Genomic DNA, 20,020 nt, shown 5'->3' with positions numbered 1-20,020 from the left:
AGTTGCACGCGAGGCCGCCGGACAAAGCGAAGAAATTTGTCGATGTCCGTGCCTGCTGTGGCGGAGTTTTGCAATAACGCTCGCTCGGGGTATATATATATTTTTAAATCCAACTCTCTGTTGCTTGGGGGCCGTAGAGAATGCACAGTGCGGTCACAATGCAGCCCAGTGTTTGTGCGCTCGCTCGCTTCATGAGCCTAGTGGGATGCCTAACGTTGCTCCTGCCCCGCTGTGTGTGGGTGTGATGGTTGTGTGTGAGTGTAGCGATTTGTGTGGGGGGGGTGGTGGCGCAGAGGTTAGCGCTACGAACCCGGCGACCCGAGTTTGATTCTCTTTTCATGACCGGCAACACCGGTGACAATTATCTGAACCGGTCCTGCGCCTCCCCTAGGTCGGCTAGGCCTCAAATAATTACCTGGTGCTGTGTGTAAACATCGCCACTTTGGAGACAAAGGCAGCTGAGCATGGTACTGGCCACCCACCCCGTCGTGTGCCGTGTCAGCCTTTCATTGGTGCTCGCTAACAGCACTTGCCCGCATCGTCACTTCAAGGCTATACGGGGGATCTTTGTCTATGGGTGTAGGAGTGTGTGTGTGTGAGAGTGAAACTGCCCACGCACACAAACGCGTGTGCGCTTAGCCGCACGTGATGAGATTTTTTTTTGCTCTAACTCAGACCTCTGGTCGGTCAATTCTAGGAAGTGGAGTTGCAGCTACTTTGCCGCCTCCGCGGAAATACAGTTCCGTTATTAATTGAATAAAGCCTTCAGAGTCTGCATTCACGGTTCCAAGGAGCCATGCGGTCTCAAGTCGTACCAGACATTAACAACGACCCCAAATCACCACCAGCATTATCGGCCATGAGCAATCCACTGCTGGATGAAGGCCTTCCTAAGCCGCCACCATCGCTCGCGGTCCTCCTTGCCATGGTCACAATCCACCCGGCTTATTTCGTGGTTACACGATGTCTGTCTGTTTCCTAGTTCATGTAAATCACGTCAAGTGAAAATACATGTCGCAGTCTGCTATAATAAAGTCTTAGTTTTCCGCTCTTACACGTTACACGGCGGATTAGGAATACACTGCGGATTATGAAATGCTCGCCGTTAGCGGCGGGCAACATGCCGAGTGAAGAGCGGTTGAAGAAGGTGTAAAGTGATCTTTTTTAATCGCGCTCAAAGCTCGGAGCCCGAGCCAAGCTCAAAAACGACACAAAAGACACTCGCTAAATACAAAGTTACGAGAGAAACTGATATGGTGAATATATTTGAACCAGTCCAGGGCCCCTCTCCTAGGTTGACTCGGCCTGAAATGAGTAGCCAATGCGGTGTGTAAACAACACCAGGGAAACAAAGACGGCCGGGTGTGGTGATGACCACCACCTCGTGTCTCTTTCCTGCCTTCGTGGGTGTTTACTGCGCTGCGCTACAAACCCGGCGACCCAGGTTTAATTCCAGCTCGCAGGCATCAACACCAGTGACGATTATCTGGACCGGTCCTGGGCCTCTCCTACGATGTGTAAACGATGTGTAAACGATGTGTAAACGATGTGTAAACGATGTGTGAACATCGCACCGGCGAGACAATGATGCTGGCCACCCATCACCGAGTGTGCCGTGCCGGCCTTCGTGAGTGCAACTCGCTAACAACACTTGCTCCAATAGTCTGTTAAGGCTACACGTGGGGGAGAGGGGGGGTTTTGTCTTTCTTTCCCAGAGGCTAGCGACCAATGCGAAGAGCTCGAACCAGATGTAAGAGTTGACGTTTCAGGCAATGGCCGCTCTTCATAGCGCACAGGGAGAAGGATCATCGTCCAAAACGTCGCCTATTATCATGTACAGTATATTTTATTTCCCATGTTAGGCAGTGTTATGGATGGTGGTGCTGCTGATGATGATGATAAGACAGTAAGAGCGAGTGAAACAAAGGGAAGAGCTCAGGGTGATTGGTGGTGGTGGTGTTGGTGGTGACATTAACACTAACACTCGTGATCATGGTGGTCGTGGTGATGACAACAGTGACGATAATTATGACGAAGCAAGTGGAGGCAACACTGACCACGACGACGACGACGTTTGATGATGACATCACTGCTGATGATGATGATGATGGCGTTGACGTCTGTCTGTCGGCATGCGTGGCGCAGGTCTCCGCCTGACCCAAGCTCCACCGAACATCCTCCTCGGCCCCCGGCACCCGTCCGTGGGATCGTGGGGGGGTTCCTACGAGGCGGCGGCATCGTCACACCCCGGCAACCCCCCAACTCTCCCGCCCCTGCCCCCCACGCCGCCCAACTCCGTGAGTCAACATGGGCTCGCGAATCCTGCTGCGGCAGCAGCTGATGAAGGACCAGCTTTGCGAGGAGGAGCGAAGGACGCAGCAGCAGCAGCAACAGCAGCAGCAGAATGCGACGTTCTTGCCCGGCCAGCAGCGGCCCAGCGCGCAGACGCCGGCCATCAACGTGCAGGTGCCGGCCAGCCTGCCCAAGGCGCAGGTGCCAGTGCAGGTGCTCAAGGTGGGTCGTCGCTCCGCTTCCTTTGCGGGCGGTCTCCAAACTTGAGTTGAGAGCGAATGATTCGTCAGCGCCGTCCGTCTGTCTGTGCGTACGTCTGTGCGTGCGTCCGTAGTGGAGTGGTCCTCGCTCCGCTTCCCTTGCGGGCGGTCTCCCAACTTGAGTTGAGAGCGAATGATTCGTCAGCGCTGTCCGTCTGTCTGTGCGTCTGTCTGTGCGTCTGTGCGTGCGTCTGTGCGTGCGTCCGAAGTGGAGGGTTCCTCGCTCCGCTTCTCTTGCGGGCGGTCTCCCAACTTGAGTTGAGAGCGAATGATTCGTCAGGGCTGTCTGTACGTACAGGTAGTCCTCCGCTTACGATCGAGATGCGTTACGACGACCCCATCGTAAGTAAAAAATATCGTCGAAGATGGCCTAGCCCAGGGGTCGGCAACCAAAACAACAAGAAGAGCCATTTCTTTCCAATTCGGTACAAAATTCAGTATTTCAAGAGCCGCAATGCATCTGAGTACTGTACATACGTACATATCGTCAAGAAGCAGCCCGCAAAGAGCCGCATGCGGCTCCGGAGCCGTAGGTTGCCGACCCCTGGCCTAGCCTCATCTTCTTGGTTCTTTTGGTAAAGTCACGTAGAAGGGAAGTAATAAAATAATAAAAATAAAACATAATAAAATGAAATAATTCTCACGACGTTTCGGCTACAACGCTGCAGTCACGAAAGCTTTAAATCGAAATGGCCTAGCCTACCCAGGAGTCTGAAAGAATGGTGATAATTTAGCAAAACAGAGCAATTTACAGTACCGTACTGTATAAACTATATACTGTGTATTTATTAATTACAATACTGTATTGCACAGTAAAATGTAAAGTAAAAAACAAGGTAAATTCTTAGCCGACCTATATGAACTGCAATTTAATAGAAAGTTTTTTCAGGAAACAATCCTATCTGCTATAAAAAACTTTTAACATGCATTGAACGTAGCGTATCGTGGTAACCCTAAAATGAAATCGCTAAAGCTACTTATCATACATGCATTGAACGTACAGTATCGTACCTCGTACGCTGCTGCGTTTGTCTGCCGCACAAAATTTTAAATATTTTACAATTTTGTCGTATCGCTATCGCCATCGTAAGATCAAAATATCGTAAGTCGGACCATCGGAACTCGGGGACTATCTGTACGTACGTACGTCCAGGACTTCACGATAACTCTCGTAAAGATGAATCCAGTACGGACGAAAGTTTTAGTGTGAAGTTGTGTTGCTGTTTGCGAATTACCCTGGCCGCATTGGTCACAGGATTATGGCCCGTAATTATTTAAAACACGCTTTGTTTGGGGGGGGGGGTGGGGATGCGGGGTGGAGGACACCGGGACAGACTTCCTGAAACCACGGGGGATGTCTCGGTCAAACCGCGTCTCTGCGAGGCTTTGGCGCAAATTCTTCCACGAGAGAGTAGTACCGTGGTGAGCGTGGGACGTGGCGAGGCGAGGCGATGATTTCTCCCGTTGTTTCCGTTGTCACCAGGTCCAGACGAACCTGGAGAATCCGACCAAGTACCACATCCAGCAGTCTCAGCACCAGCAGGTGAGGGTGGTTGAGTCCCGTCCTGAACTCGCTCGCTCACCAGAGGTCGCAAACGGGTTTTGATTCCTTACCCGTACCCGTACCCGGCCGCACCAGGGTCGCAAACGGGTACCCGTACCCGTACCCTACACCCGTACCCGGCCGGGTACGGGTATCGGGTACCTGATTGCAACCTCTGGGAAGAAGCTATGTTGCAGGCGCGGGTGGGTTGATTCTAGGAACTTGAATTGTGAGAAGAGACAAGACGTTGGGAAATGAGTGACAAACGGTTACTCACCAGTGACTCACGGCCTACCCGTACCCGGCCGCACCAGGGTCGCAAACGGCTACCCGTACCCGGCCGGGTACGGGTAGCCAGGTATCGGGTAGGGTACGGGTATCGGGTACCCGGTTGCGACCTCTGTCGCTCACTCACGGCTTGGCACAGCGCCGTCCCACCGCTCACTCGGGGAAGTGTGGGGATTCTCCGCTGCAGTGAATCTGCGGAATCCACGGCGGCAACGGTCCGCGCAGTCCACAGCGGTGGCGCCAACCCGCGACGCGCCGCCTCGCGACCCGTCGCGCTGCCCGTGCCTCGCCCCTTCCCAACGTGGCTGCGCGTGCTCCCCGTGCCTCGCGCCCGTGCGCAGGTCAAGCAGTACCTGACCACGACGCTGGGCACCAAGGTCGCGCACCAGGTGCTGGCCATTTCACGCCCGTCGGCGAGCTCCGCTCCTAACATGACCGGCGCCACCGCCGGCGGCACTGCCGGCGCTCACGTCTCCCCCGGGCAGCAGCAGCAGTTTGCCACGACGGCCCCGACGGCGGGGGCGCTGGCGGCGGCGGCGGCGGCGGCGGCGCAAACGCAATCCGTGTCGCCTCACGGCTCTGCCGTGCTGCTGCCGGGCAGCGGATCCGGCCTCAACAGTCCCATGGCGCTGCTCAACATCAACAACAACGAGAGCAGCGAGAGGGAGGTGCGTGCTCGTGCGTGCGTGCGTGCGTGCGCACGTGTGCGTGTACACATGTGCGTGTACACATGTGCGTGCGCGCGTGTGTATGTACACGTGTGTGTGTGTGTGCACATGCGGCTGATACTTGCCCGTTGACAGCACTCTTCCCCGACAGTCTATTAAAGACTAAAAGGGGTGGGGGGGGATCTTTGTCTTTATGGTTTTTACCTGCTGTGAATTGCTCGCCCACGCCACTTGCTGCGAGGAAGGGTCCCCCAATGGAGCGAGCCGTAGAGTGGTAGTTGGCCTGCTCTTCCACATAGACCCAGAGACGTCTTGGGAGACCTGGGAGCACACGCATCTTCGGCCATCGCATGCGACCTGCCGACCATTTGTGCTACCGCTGCCCCATTGATTCAACTGCCGCTCCGAGAGATCTAATTTAACCCCCCGCAGCTTCTGGATTGTCCAGCGCGCTGACCCATTCGCCCTGCTGTGACAGGCCGCTTCGTTTCAGCTGTAGGCTATCGCTGCATCGTTTTACCCGGGAAATCATCGCCGCGTCTCAACACTCTTTGTCAGTGGGGGTGCTGCTAAGTTTTCGCAGTAGGGGGCGACAATCGCTGCGCTTTTCCCCAGCGCAGGAATTTGCGAGTGATCTTTACCAGCGTCACGGTTCAAATTCGATCAAAAAACTTTATTTATTTTACCGTGTAAGGCCCACTAAGCTATAATAGCACGAAATGATTTATCCTGTGGAAATTTACACCAGCCAAATCCTCCAAACGCGTGATGTTGATTCTAATTGGTGAGGAAGAAACCAGAGCACCCGGAGAAAAATCCATTCCACCACGGGGAGAACACGCAAACTCCAAATATACAGCAGCAGGCGTCACGGTTGGGATCGAACCCACGACCTCCTGCATACCAGGCGAGGGAGTTAACATCTCACCAGGATTGTGAGATTGGCAAATTTGGGTCGTGACCTCCGGCATTCGTGCCCTCATCTTTACCAAAAGGCATCACACGATCATTACTGTCCATTGTGAAACGGACGGCGTGCATTGCGTTACATTTTTGTTATTTTTAGTTTACGATTGATGCAGCCGCCGCAGTGTTAACCAGGGCGGCAGTGGGATTCGAGGCCCTTTAGCCGGCAGTGGTGTGAGCGAGTAACCTGCAAGGTGGACTTGTGTTTAACGTGTTTCTGTCACCCAGGTTCACGTCAGTTGGCTTTGGCCAGGCTGTGTAACCTGGTCCCCAACACCGCACAAACGTCGGCTATTTTCAGGTTTTCTATTTTTATAAACGAAATAGTTTTTTTTTTTCAGCTTTTGCCACACTGATGACAGAGAGGTATTTATAGTCGCCCGTGCGAGTTCATCTTGCGAAAGAGCAGATGACGCAGATCCCCGGCTTCCATTTGCCGCGAAGCTTCTGGGCCACGACCTCTAAACCTCATCTGCTGCACGAACCATGGTAGCAGCAGATGATGTGGATAATGGGTGATGATGGTGATGGTGATGGACAAATGGAAAATGTCAAATTCTCTGGTCGATGTGCATCATCATCATCATTACAGTGATGATTCGCCACTCTGCTACTCCTCACTGGCAATCACCTGCATGGCCCATCAATCGGCTCAATGTCAAATTATCGTTGTTGGTCTAACATCAACATCGGGCGTACGCAAGAAGAAAGTGTGCGTTAACACAGGCACCAAGTTCTGTAATAGACACAGAGGTTGTCTTACCGCTGGAGTAAATGTTTCTATGTACGTTGAACCTCTTTCGCGCACCGTACGTGGCCAACCCTGCTAATCGGAGATGCGGGGGAAGGACAACAAACTTAACACAAAAAACTGTTCTGAAGAAATGTATTTTCTATTCAGTATAGTGGTGTAAGTATATAGTTGTGCAGTGTGTCATAGTGTCGTACGTAGTGTGTATTGTAGTGTATGTATGTTGAATTTCTTTCGCACCGTACGTGGCCAACCGCGCTAATTGGAGGTGCGGGGGAAGGACAATAAACTAACACACAAACAGCAAAGTGCACAGCTGCCAGTGGCTTCTTAACGGTGTGTATCAATGGGCTCTGACATGGCCAAACGGAGGGAATCGAACGTGGGACGTAATGAGCCCCTGTGGGCTTTCGCCTGGTTAAGTAAAGCGCGTTCAAAGCGTTGTGGGATCTCATCGCGGGTCTTAATTGGTTGAATAGGAAAAAAAATTCGAGCGTCAATCTCAGTTGGCTGTCATCTGGTTAAGTGAAGGATGTCAATCGCAAGAGAGACTGCGAATTGCAATAGGCTCTCACCTGGCTAAATGAAGGACATCGCGAGGCACGATGAATCTCGGTGGTCGCTCACCTGAGTGATTGTCAAGGGCGTCGTTCGCGATACGACGTCTCGCTGCGTTCTCTCACGGCTAAAATGAAGGGCAGCGGGGTTCAGTGGACCTCGGCGGGTTCTTGCCTGGTTGAATTGAGCACGCGAATCTCGCTCGTCGAAGAACGTCGTCCGGCTTCTCACGTGGTTAAATAAAGGACGCCACGAGGCACGGTGAATCCGAAACGAGGGTCACACGATCGCCCCCCCACCCCCCCCCTTCGCCAGAGGTCGCAAACGGGTTTTGATTCCTTTCCCGTAACCGGCCGCACCAGGGTCGCAAATGGGTACCCGTACCCGTACCCGGCCGGATTACGGGTAGCCGTTCCCTACCCGTACCCGTACCCTACCCGAAATGAGTGACAAACGGCTACTCACCAGTGACTCACGGCCTACCCGTACCCGGCCGCACCAGGGTCGCAAACGGTTACCCGTACCCGGCCGGGTACGGGTAACCGGGTATCGGGTAGGGTACGGGTATCGGGTACCCGGTTGCGACCTCTGCCCCTCGCCCCCCCCTCCCCGCTCGTCGACTAAACGACGCGCGCCCGCGCGTGTCTCCCGCCGCGTCGCGGCTCAGATGGAAGACGTCATCGATGACATCATCAGCCTGGAGTCGAGCTTTAACGACGAGATGTTCAGCCTCGTCGACTCCTCCGGCCTCCCGCTCTCCAACACGGTGAGCAAGCGCGGCGGAGTCGCGTCGGCTCTGCGAGTCCGTGCGTCCGTTCGTCCGTCTGTCGGTACCGGGGGGAGGGCACTCTGGTAGAGCCGGTCCGCCGAGGACGTAATCCGAGTGCCGTGTTGCGTTGCCGTTGGCGACACGGCCTAGAGAAAACCGGACACGTTGACCTGGCTCTGTGTGTCCGTGCATATCGTGGGGGTCACGGCAACTCTCGCAGAGATGATCTGATACGAACGAAACTTTTAATGCAAAATGTTGTTTGCTATTGGGGGGGGGGGGGGGGGGGGACTCGGCCTGGGCAAAACTGGTCACGTTGATCTCGGGATGAATGAATTAGCTCTGCCCGTGCGTAACGTGGGGGCCACGGTAACGCTCGCGGCGTTGATCCGATACCAAGGGAACTCCGGTGCGGTGTTGCGTCGCTATTGGTGGGGACTCGCCCCTGGAGAACACCGGGGCAAATTGATCCAAAGAATTCTGCCCAAAAAACCTGCAGACAACAACACCAGTGCCAGAAGAAGAAGCAAGGCACCTCCGCTCCCATCTCCGCCTCCGCCCGGCAGTGCCCTCCCTGACACCGCGGCCTTGCAACGACGTGGCGCGTCCACGCGCCTTGCAACGTCGCATCGTCGTGGCGCGTCCACGCGCCTTGCAACGTCGCATCGTCGTAGCGCGTCCACGCGCCTTGCAACGTCGCATCGTCGTGGCGCGTCCACGCGCCTTGCAACGTCGCATCGTCGTAGCGCGTCCACGCGCCTTGCAACGTCGCATCGTCGAACGCTTGGAGAGGACCGTCGCAAGGCCGCGTTGCTGCTGGGGACTTAAACCGCCGTACCCTCTTTGCCCAAAGCGATGACCCAAACTTTGGAGACACAACCCAGAGCAAAGGTGGGGGGTGGGGGGGGGAAAGGAGTTGCAATTATGGAGGCGCCCATACGGGCCCAACCGTACCCCCATCCACTTCCACAGTTACTCGGGAACCAACCCTACAAGCCCCGCCCATCACCTCCCGTCCAGCGGCACGACGTGGGAGCAGAGGGAAGACATTTCCCCCCCCCCCCCCCCCCCGATATTTCTTTTATTTTTCCGATTGGTCCAATAATGGAAACTGCAAGCCGCTAGGGGAGTCAGTTAATCGAGTGATCAGTATTACAGCCCGTGCTCTAATGCGTGTGCCTGCTTGTTTTTGTGTCCGTCTGTGTCCCAGCTGCCGGTTCAAAGCAACGGGCTGGAGGTGTATGGGGGCGCCGGGGTGGTGATCCCGGGCATCACGCTGACCAGCACCAGCTGTCCCGCCAACCTGGCACCCGTCAAGCTGGAGGTTGTGGGTAAGAGCGTCTTGCCGTTTAATTTTTTGTATAAATATCGCGTTTTGGTTGGAACCACTTGGGTCCCTGCGTGCGTCTATGGGTCACTGTGATTCTATGGATCTCTGTGTGTGAGTCTGAGCATTTCAGGGCGAGTGCATGAGTCTGTATGTGAGTCTATGGGTCTCTGTGTGAGTCTATGGGTCTCTGTGTGTGAGTCTATGGGTCTCTCTGTGTGAGTCTATGGATCTCTGTGTGAGTCTATGGGTCTCTGTGTGAGTCTATGGGTCTCTGTGTGAGTCTATGGGTCTCTGTGTGAGTATATGGATCTCTGTGTGAGTCTCTGGGTCTCTGGGAGTCTATGGGTCTCTGTGTGAGTCTATGGGTCTCTGTGTGAGTCTATGGGTCTCTGTGTGAGTCTATGGGTCTCTGTGTGATGTGTATATGGGTCTCTGTGTGAGTCTATGGGTCTCTGTGTGAGTCTATGGGTCTCTGTGTGCGTCTATGGGTCTCTATGAGTCTATGGGTCTGTGTGTGAGTCTATGCGTCTCTGTGTGAGTCTATGGGTCTCTGTATGAGTCTATGGGTCTCTGTGTGACTATATGGGTCTCTTTGTGATGAGTATATGGGTCTCTATGTGAGTCTATGTGTCTATGTGTGAGTCTATGGGTCTTTATGTGAGTCTATGGGTCTCTGTGTGAGTCTATGGTTTTCTGTGTGAGTCTATGGGTCTTTGTGTGAGTCTATGGGTCTCTGTGTGAGTCTATGTGTCTCTGTGTGAGTCTATGGGTCTCTGTGTGAGTCTATGGGTCTCTGTGTGAGTCTATGGGTCTCTGAGTCAGGGAGTTTCTGTGAGTTTATAGGTCTCTGTCTGAGTCTATGGGTCTATGTGTGAGTCTATGGGTCTCTTGGTGAGTCTATGGGTCTTTGTGTGAGTCTATGGGTCTCTGTGTGAGTCTATGGGTCTCTGAATCAGGGAGTCTCTGTGAGTTGATGCAAGTCGCCGGTGATGGGGCCGAGACCACCGGCTCGCCGCGCTTGAACGCTCTCTCGGGGTTTAAGTCGCGGTTTGGGGGCGGCTGAACCCCCCCGCCCCGGACGTGAACCTAGGATCGCGGCGACAGCGGCAACGTCCTCCCTCCTGGTCTGCGTCGCTCCGATACCGCTAATGGACACGCATGTCTTTTGCACAGAAGATGAGCATCGTGTCCTGGTGAAGGAAAGGCAGAAGAAAGACAACCACAACCTCAGTGAGTGCCTGCTCCCGCTCTGCGCGCGCACTCCCGCGTGTGTGTGTGTGTGCGCGTGTGTGTGGAGAACGGTAGTGTAGCGGTTAGCACGCTGTGCTACGAAGCTGGCGACCCGGGTTCGATTCCCGCTCAAGGCCGACACCAGTGACGATTATCTGAACCGGTTCTGAGCCTCGCCTTGGTCGACTCGGCCTTAAATGAGTACCTGGCGCAGTTCGTAAAAACATCGCCACTAGGGAGACAAAGGCGGCCGGGCTTGGTGCTGGCCACCCACCCCCTCGTGTGCCGTTCTGGCCTTCATAGGTGCTCGCTAACAGCACTTGCCCCAACAGTCTGTTTAAGGCTATACGGGAGATAATTATTTTCGTGTGCGTGTATGTGCGGCTTCACCCGGGAGCTCTCCGTTCCAGGAGAGGGGGGCGTGGATCCTCTTTAAGTTGACGGGTCGAATAGGACCTTTGAATTACCAATGGGAGCCGCGGTGGTGAGATGTTAACTCCCTCGCCTGGTATGCAGGAGGTCGGGCCTTCTATCTTGACCCTGACTCCTGTTGTCTATTTAGAGTTTGCGTGTTCTCTCACCGTGGTCGCGTGGATGTTTTGTCCGGGTCCTCCGATTTTTCCCTTCGCATTCATAAACTTTTGTTTTAGGTTATTTCGATTTTTTTTTTTTGCTGCTATAAATTTACGCGTGATAAGCCACTTCGTTGAGCTATCATTTGTGGCCATGTTGTTTTCTGAAAAAGAAACGAATAGCTCAGTGGGCTTTACCTAGTAAGATAAATAAAACAGTTCAGTAATTGACATGATATTCTTCAGTTAATAAAAAAAAATCACATCATCACCTCAACCATCACGCCGTGGAAATGTTCAGCATCATCTTCGTCGTCATCATCGTGAAGGTCGATTGGTTCGTGAGGATTGTTTCGAATGTGTGGGGAGGCTTTCATCCAGCAGTGAATTGATAAACATCTGAAATATCGTTATTATTAGTTAAATACTCAAAAGTATTCGAGATCATTCTCAATGCATTCATCACCTGAACTATCAAGCTATGAAATCATAATCATCGTCGCATTATAATGATCGCCATCATCATCATTATCGTCGCCATCATCATCGTCGTCACCATCATAATCATTGCCATCATCATCGTTACCATCATGATCATTGCCATCATCATCATCGTCATCGCCATCATCATCATCGTCGCCATCATCATCATCGTCGCCATCATCATCGTTGCCATCATCATCGCCGCCATCATCGTCGTCATGAAGCTCGTTCGTCCCCTGACCTCCTGTCGCCCTCTTGCTTCTCCTGCCGCAGTCGAGCGGAGGAGGAGGTTCAACATCAACGACCGCATCAAGGAGCTCGGCCTGATGATTCCCAAGTCGAACGATCCGTGAGTGCTCCACCCCTCATTGGCCAGCACCTGCCGAGCGTGCGCTCGCAAACAGCGGGGGTCCTGCGGGGGGCCAGGGTGGGGGGGGGGGCAGGCGGGGGGGGCGGTGAGGGAGGAGGGGGAGGGGTGGGTTAGGCCGCGTTAGGGCGAGCGATGCGCTTGAGGGAAATGCGTCCCGAGGAACGGGTGGCTCTTGTAGCTCCAGGCTGAGCCACGCACTAGTGTCAACACGGTGCAACCTCGGTTGGATAGTGATTTGTTTACCTTTCCAATAATTCGCCCTCCTGTCGTGGTTTTCAATTGTTTGCTGTTGTAATGTTCTCACCCCGTGTGCCCTTACTGTCTGTGAAAAAAAGCTTTAAAGCTCATCGCATTCCTCCAGTGTAAATAAATATTGTGATCGCGATCTTCACCTTTCCCTGTTGTAAATCGCCATCCTATTCACTAACCGTCGCGTTGAAAATCGTCGCCGTAACCCCGAAATGTATTGAGCGTGCGCCCGGCGTGTGTCCGCCCGCAGCGACATGCGCTGGAACAAGGGCACCATCTTGAAGGCGTCCGTCGACTACATCCGCAAGCTGCAGAAGGAGCAGCAGAGGCTGCGGGAGGCCGACTCGAGGCAGAAGAAGCTGGAGCAGACCAACCGGGGACTGCTGCTGCGTATACAGGTGCCCGCACCCTGCCACACGATGCCCGCACCCTGCCACACGATGCCCACACCCTGCCACACGATGCCCGCACCCTGCCACGCCGTGCCCACCGTTGGCAAGCGGTTGCGTGGAGCCGGAGCTCGAATCGGCGCGGTCGTTGCGACCGCTCTTGACACCCTCCACCACCCCCACTCCGGCCGGCAGGAGCTGGAGATGCAAGCGAGCACTCACGGCCTGCCGCTCTCCTCCCCCTCCGGCCTCAACACGGCCGAGCTCATGACGCAAGTCGGCATCGCCGGAGACGTCTCCGCCGCCGCCGCCGCCTTCGACCTCGGCCGGCACAACCAACCGCCTTCTCGGGCCTCGTCTGACGCGGGCGGCCTGGACCTGGACGGCGTTTGCGGTTTCTCCTCCTCCGGCGGCGGCGCCTTCTCGCCGGCGCTCAGCTACGGCGGAGACGGCGGCGGCGGCGGCATCGGCGGCATCGGCGGCGGCGATGTGCTGATGGACGAGCTGATGAGCCCGCTGGGGCCGCGCGACCCCCTGCTGTGCGCCCTCTCGCCCGGCGCGACCTCAAAGACCAGCAGCCGGCGCTCCAGCTTCAGCATGGACGACGAGGACATGTGACGGCGCCCAAGGGGGACGGATTGACGATGAGGATGAGGTTGGAGGGGTAGATGTAGGTGAGGAGAGAGAGATGCAGAGGCTGTGAAACAGGAGCAGGTCTTCAACATTCCAACGTTTGGTTTTCGTTTTTTATTTTTGTAACGCGTTTTTTATTCTCCTTCCGTCTTCGTCCGCCGTAGATTCTTTTGCCGATGCGGCAATCGCACGGTTTTGCCGGGGTCGTAGGCCGGGAGTTTTAGCAACGTGGGGATCTTGTCGCACGTGAGCTGTGCTACGATTGGACGGTTTGATCGGGTCGTAGATCGACGTTTGAGTCAAGTGGCGATGACGTGCGAGATTTAAGCCGACGTTGTGACTGGCGGTCACGGGTCCCATAGTTTTATAAAGAAATTCGCGATCATGTGACGCCCAAACCGTGCTCACGTTTGGACAGTTTTGCCACTGACAGATTGGAAATCGGCGATCACATGGCGTGATATACAGGCCACGATTGGACGGCCGCGTGGGTCGTGGGTCGGAGGATGTGGCGATCGTTGTGGTGCGATTGAACGGTTAGCGGTGTGGGTGAGGTAGGTCCGATTTTTCCGGATTTGACAGTTGATGAGAGTCGTGGGTTCGCGTCACCTTAGGCGCCGTCCATCGTGAAACAACAACAACCAACAGCAACTTCAGAGTGGGAATCTTTATTATGATTTAAAAAAAACGCGCCATTGCGGGCCGTGGATCCGGGTGGGCTGTGTTGTGTCAGCAGCGTCGGTCCATGAAGAAGCGGGGCGATAAGCGTGCATGGAGGTTCTGGCGTGCCATGATTACGAGCGTTGCGTTGTTGTCACCAAGCCCAGGCTCGCCATCGATTTTCCCCGCCGCCGGTTAGTTTCTACGGGAATATCTTTCCCGTTCACTTTTTTTTCCCCATTTACTCACCATTCCAGAAGCTGCGTCATTAGCCTCTCGATATTATGATGGTGGTTGTTGTTGTTGTCATGAGTAGTTCCTAAACTTTAATAGGAATGCACCTTTACGTATGCCGTATTCTCCAAATTTCACTTTTCCTCCCTGTGTGTTGAGGCAAGAGTTGGGGGGGGGGGGGGGGGTGCGTTTTATCATCCGGCACACGTGGGTGTGCGTGTTAGTGCGTGTTAGTGCGTGTTAGTGTGTGTGTGTGTGTTAGGCATCTGTGTGTGTTAAGTGTTTGGCTGTTTGTGTGTCAGCGTGTTAGTGTGTGTTAGTGTGTGTGTGTGTTAAGCATCTGTGTGTGTTAAGTGTTTGGCTGCTTGTGTGTGAGCGTGTTAGTGTGTGTTAGTGTGTGTGTGTGTTAGGCATCTGTGTGTGTTAAGTGTTTAGCTGCTTGTGTGTGAGCGTGTTAGTGTGTGTTAGTGTGTGTGTGTGTTAGGCATCTGTGTGTGTTAAGTGTTTGGCTGCTTGTGTGTGAGCGTGCCTGTGCAGCAGTTAGTGCTGCACCCCCGAGTTTGATTCCCGCTCATGGCCACCAACATCGGTGACGATTATCTGAACCGGCCCTGAGCCTCCCCAGGTAGTCTCAGCCTCAAATGAGTACCTGGATGCGGTGTGTAAACATCGCCAATGGGGAGACAAAGGCGGCCGGGCGTGGTGCTGCTAGCCACCCACCCACCCCCTCGTGTGCCGAGGCTACACCGGGGGTCTGTGTCTTAGACCAGATTTGAGTGACTTTATTGACAGCGGCCACAAGATTGGGTTGCTTCTTAACTTTGCGAAGCGTCTTATAACCTGGAGAATACGGCACACTGCATTGAATTCACACACGCGCACGTGTGTGTGTGTGTGTGAAATCCAATAAATACACGTATTATGATATTAACGCATATGTACATACATTTACCTGTGATTATAACCCGTATACATTGCATATAATTGGTTTATATCCGTCAGTAATTGTGCGTGCGTGTATAAATTTATCTCGAACATCAAGGCCTCCGGCTAGCCTTGTAGACTGTTAGGAGAGAAGCTGTTGTTGGTGACCACCTACAAATCCACCTCCCTAGGTGCCTGCGTGTTGCTATAATAATATGATGTGTATATGAGAGGAAATGTATCCCGCTGTGCAGCGTTGCATAGGGCAAAACACTTTAGGGCGCTTTAGACTTTGGCCGCTTGTATGGGATAGCCAACGAGAACGGAGAGATGGGGGTGGTGGGAGTGGGGGGTTACCCCCCCCCGCCTCCCCGCCCCCCGGTCGGGCAGCGTGCACCTCGCGTACGGAGAGTGAAGAACGCTTCCAAGTTTTGACTTCGTGCAATTTGCGGTGAGCTCGCTCATTGGTGTGACCCAACCCTAGCCAGACCCTCCTCTAACCCTAATCCCTGAACCAGAAATCTAACCCTGACCCGGACATGTAACATAAACCCCAACCCGAAAGCCAGACACTAGCTAAAACCCAGTCCCCTAACCCAAACTCCAACCCTAAACCAAACCTAATCCTAGCCCAAACCCAACACTAATCCCCTTAACCCAACCCTAATCCCCAAGCCAAAATCTTCCCTTTAACCGAGACTCAAGACGCCAAAGCCCAGACACTGCTCCCGTTAAACCCCCACAAACCCAGACCCGCAGCCCAAACCTCAGACCTCTAAACCTGGACCCTGCCCGGGACTCTAACCCTCATCCGAGCCCTGCGGTGGCCACGTAGAATCTCTCCCTCCGAGCGGCAGGAACGCTCGGATATCCCGGCCGGGTGCGCTGTGACGGGAGCGGGAAATATGTTCCGGGTCCCCCTGGTAGGTAGATCTGGAGTGGGTGGCACGTGCCTGCAGCCCTAAGTAGTAGCTACAGCTGTATTGAGACGTTATACTGGATGTGCTGTGGCCTGGGTGTGGCAGAAGCGGTTAAAATGAAGCCCTGGTCACGACCCATTTCATTGCCTCCCGTGACGTGGTGGAGAAGGAGTCCGCCGATATTGAGCCGATGGGAACCGCGCGCGTGCAGTGCGGTTCTTGGGAGCCTTAACCCGCACACACAGTTGGTCGCTGGTCTCTCGTCGCACGCAACGCGGCGGCGCCGCCACCGCAGAAGCTCGTCCCGGGTCCGCGTTCGGTCGGTTCTCTTTTTGCGGTTATGTGGACGCGGCGGTTATAAAGAGACGACGTTGACTCTGTGACCGTTCACCCCGCCGCTGCCGCCGCTGAGATAGCGCGTTCGGTTCGATTCGCGGCGGCTTTTCTCTGCGTTGGGAATGTTTTTGTTGCTACTTGTGATTTTTCACCGATTTACATTTTTCGCTACGAGGTCGCGCGCGCAGTGGCGGGCTCCTGCATTTTCAGTGGAGGGTGCAAACCCCCCCACGGATGGTTTCTTGAACACAGGTTCACGCGACTGATGACACGTTCCTCCTTTCCCGTTAGCCTACCGCTGACTGTCGAGAAAATATCTGTTCCGTAAAACATAAATGACACTTTTATCAATAACACTGCCCTGAAGAGAAAAACACTAGGCCACGTTTCCCTTTAGAGCAACTCCCCACTGTCACTATACCAATGCAACATCGCACTTTAATTTTAAACCCCCCCCCCCCCCCGTCTGATTCTATTCCAGCACTTGATGTTGTGCTATAGCAGGCGGGAAAACAAACAATGTTACCCTGCTGACGATCCCCTATTAACGGTGAGACCCGGTGCATTGGAATAGTGAGTGGGAGTTATTTTGCTGCCACAAAATAAACTAAACAGTGTATTTGACCAGGTAAGGCCCACTGAGCTATACGGCTCTTTTTAAATCCTTTATATTAAGTTCGCTTGCTTGCGCGCTTACGACCGTGCAAATCTTTCGGTCGTTTTTAACCCACTTCCCGTGATCCAATCAAGCTGACATTTTCCACACAGACTCGTTGTGCGTGACAATTAATGTTCGTGACATTTTTTTTCCAAAATTTTACACTTTTTATGACAAAAAAATTATATGTAATTACCAATTGCTTAATGGTGCAATGCAATCATCTGACCCATAGGTGGCAGCCATCTCAAGCCAGAGGACGAGAGGACTCTAGCCGCCACGCATATAAAGGATTTATAGTGAAAAACTTTGTTTTTACGGGTTATACTTGTTCAGAAGCTACCCTGGCCACAAATAATATCTCAACGAAGTGGCTTATCACGTGGACATTTATAGCAGCCAAATACTCTAAACGCGTGTTTATAAATGTGGAGGGAAAAACCGGAGGACCCGGAGAAAAATCCACTCGACCACGGGGAGAGAGAGACACGCAAACTCCAAAGATACAACAGGCAATGAGGATAGGGTCAAGATCGAACCCACGACCTCCTGTAAACCAGGCGAGGTAGTTAACATTTCACCACCACGGCACCCCTAAATGGCCTGGGTCCCCCCCCCCCAGTTGTGCCGAGCCGTTCCAACAGAAAGACGGAGCCACTCGCAGACTCCGCGTTTTAACTATTTGCAAATGTGACGATCGCTCTTTTAGCCCCGTGTTTCCACCGCACATCCGAGCCGAGCCAGCTCAACCCCCCCCCTACCCCCCTCGGCACGGAGTGGTTTTTCCACAGCAGCTGTTCGCCGTGCTGAGGCAGAACCCGACCCGTGGTTCGCTGCAGGCCTCGAAACACATCTGGCTTAAGGGCCAAGTGGGGGCGCTGGCGACGTGTCCAACGGCGTTAGACGTTGTCCAGTAGCCGCCTCCACGCACGAGTGAGCGAGCGAGCGTCTCCGCTCGTTCGCTGCGTGCTGCACGCGACAGGGCTTCTGCAGCGACGGGGAAAAGCACAGCCTGGCACATCCTGAGCTGCGAGTTTGATACAAATGTCACATCGCTCCACTCTATACGTATGACAATATATATCGACTCCATAGTGTTGGATCACTTTTGTAGGGGTTTTTTCTCTTCAGGCAAACAACTTGAGTATGTTTTGGTTTTGTGTTAAAGTTAAACTCTTGTTTGCACGATGCTTGGGTTGGAGGGGCCTTAAATTGTTTTGCCCCCCCCCCCCCGCCGCTCACACCACCCCCCCCCGGATTCATTTGTTTGACCGTCGTCTGACTGACAGCTGATGTGTTGGGTGGTGTTGCTACGGTGAAGACGAACGCTGAGTCCGCGTTTTGAAACATTCTACAACACGGCCCGGGCGAGCGGGGGTAACTTAACAAACACTCACTTACGGGGGTGAACGTGAGAGTCGATAGACAATTTTTTTTTTATATTCTAACAACTTTATCGCTCTTCCTTTGAACGAATAAATACATGTATGCACACCCCTATAGGTTTTGTTTGTCACATGTATGCAGCTTGTACACACGCCGCGTATGCAACTCGTGTTTATACTTAAGCGGTTGTGCTTTGGCTACGTTGTCCCCACCTGAAGAAGGACGCTTGTGTTGCGCCCGAAACGTCGTGATTTTATTTCGTCATTTTATTGTTTTACCTTCGTGACTTTACCGAAAAAAACCCAAAAAAGTATGAATCCTTGCAGTCACGAAAACTTCAAATCTAGAACTTGTGTTTAGATTGTCGTCCCCCCACCTCCCCACCCACCTTGCCGATCTCGTCAAGGATCATAAACCATCATCACGTGATCTCCGGTCATCCTCGCAACAGCAGCAGCAGCAACAGCAGCGGATTTTCGCTCAGCCGTCGAACAAAGACGTCGGTCGCCGCCTCGCCCGGCGCTTTCAGAAGCGCTTCTACGGCCGTCTGGAACGCTCCTTCCCTTCCGACATTAGGAAGCCGCTCGCTTCACGGTGACCTGCACCCCAAGCGGTATTAACCAGGGTGGACGCCGGGGCTCAACACGACGCGTCAACGGCATCTCGTCCCCTCCCCCCCTGGTGTTGTGAGATCTACATCTCGTCCTGGGTGTCGCGTCTTCAGCAGTGGCAGCCCCCAATGGTCATGCTTGCTAACATCTATCAACTTTAAGATATTTTTCGTTCATGTTAACCAGGTAAGGCGCCCACTGAACTAAACACCGCTTTTTCAGAACGAGCCTCGCCGCAATTGAGAGCTCAACGAAGTGGCTTATCGCGCGGACATTGATCGCAGCCAATTACTCTAAACGCGTGACGTTCATGCTGAATTTCGGAAGGGAAAATCCAAGAGGAGGGCCCGGAGAAAAATCCACGCGACCACGGGGAGAACGACGCGCAAACTCCGAACATACAGCAGCAGGCGTCGGGATCGGGATCGGATCCACGCCGTCTTGTATACCAGGCGAGGTAGTTAACATCTGCGAGCATGACTGGCTGCGAGCAGACTTGGCCTCCGCCATAGTAACGTGTGGGACGTCATTTATTTGGCTGGGTGCCACCCACGTATCGGGACTGACTGCGCGACCCGCCCAAGGCGTCGTGATGATGAGGGTTCTGCGTAGATCCAGGCGTGCGTCGCCTTGCCCGTTCACCACGATTGGCCTCCGTGAGCCGACACAACCGGCCAGTCAACATCGCTGTGGTTCGCTAACCCCGCTCCCACCACAGGCTGGTGAAGGCACTGGCTGGGACGGACAAAGGCATATGATTGATTTGCAACGGGCTTCAGGAAAGTGCATTTCTCCTGTCTTGAGAGTTGGTGAATTGGCCAGCCACCCAGGAGGTCACACACCTACTTAGCCACCCAGCCAGCCACCTAGCCACCCATTCACCCAGCCAGTCACCCAGCCAGCCACCTAGCCACCCATTAACCCAGCCAGCCAGCCACCC

The 20,020-nt window shown here is 53.9% G+C and overlaps 1 protein-coding gene across 2 annotated transcripts in view; it reads left to right on the top strand.

Annotated features, from left to right (window-relative positions):
* The window catches only part of LOC144732870 (microphthalmia-associated transcription factor-like), a 31,057-nt gene extending 12,474 nt beyond the window's left edge, over positions 1–18,583 (top strand). Inside the window, exons 2-10 of one of the 2 annotated variants that reach the window (XM_078614521.1) lie at positions 2,146–2,514; positions 4,036–4,095; positions 4,725–5,051; positions 7,994–8,092; positions 9,306–9,426; positions 10,599–10,655; positions 11,984–12,059; positions 12,580–12,727; positions 12,914–18,583. In XM_078614521.1, coding sequence (XP_078470647.1) covers positions 2,308–2,514; positions 4,036–4,095; positions 4,725–5,051; positions 7,994–8,092; positions 9,306–9,426; positions 10,599–10,655; positions 11,984–12,059; positions 12,580–12,727; positions 12,914–13,336 — 1,518 coding nt within the window. In that variant the 5' untranslated portion in view covers positions 2,146–2,307 and the 3' untranslated portion in view covers positions 13,337–18,583. The remainder of the gene's footprint in view (positions 1–2,145; positions 2,515–4,035; positions 4,096–4,724; positions 5,052–7,993; positions 8,093–9,305; positions 9,427–10,598; positions 10,656–11,983; positions 12,060–12,579; positions 12,728–12,913) is intronic. The other variant, XM_078614522.1, reaches the window with a different exon arrangement.
* Positions 18,584–20,020: the final 1,437 nt, after the last annotated feature.

The sequence above is a fragment of the Lampetra planeri genome, chromosome 44, assembly GCF_965212315.1.
Source record: "Lampetra planeri chromosome 44, kcLamPlan1.2.h2, whole genome shotgun sequence".
Classification (NCBI taxonomy): Eukaryota; Metazoa; Chordata; class Hyperoartia; order Petromyzontiformes; family Petromyzontidae; genus Lampetra; species Lampetra planeri.
This window is presented reverse-complemented; position numbering and strand designations above follow the sequence as displayed.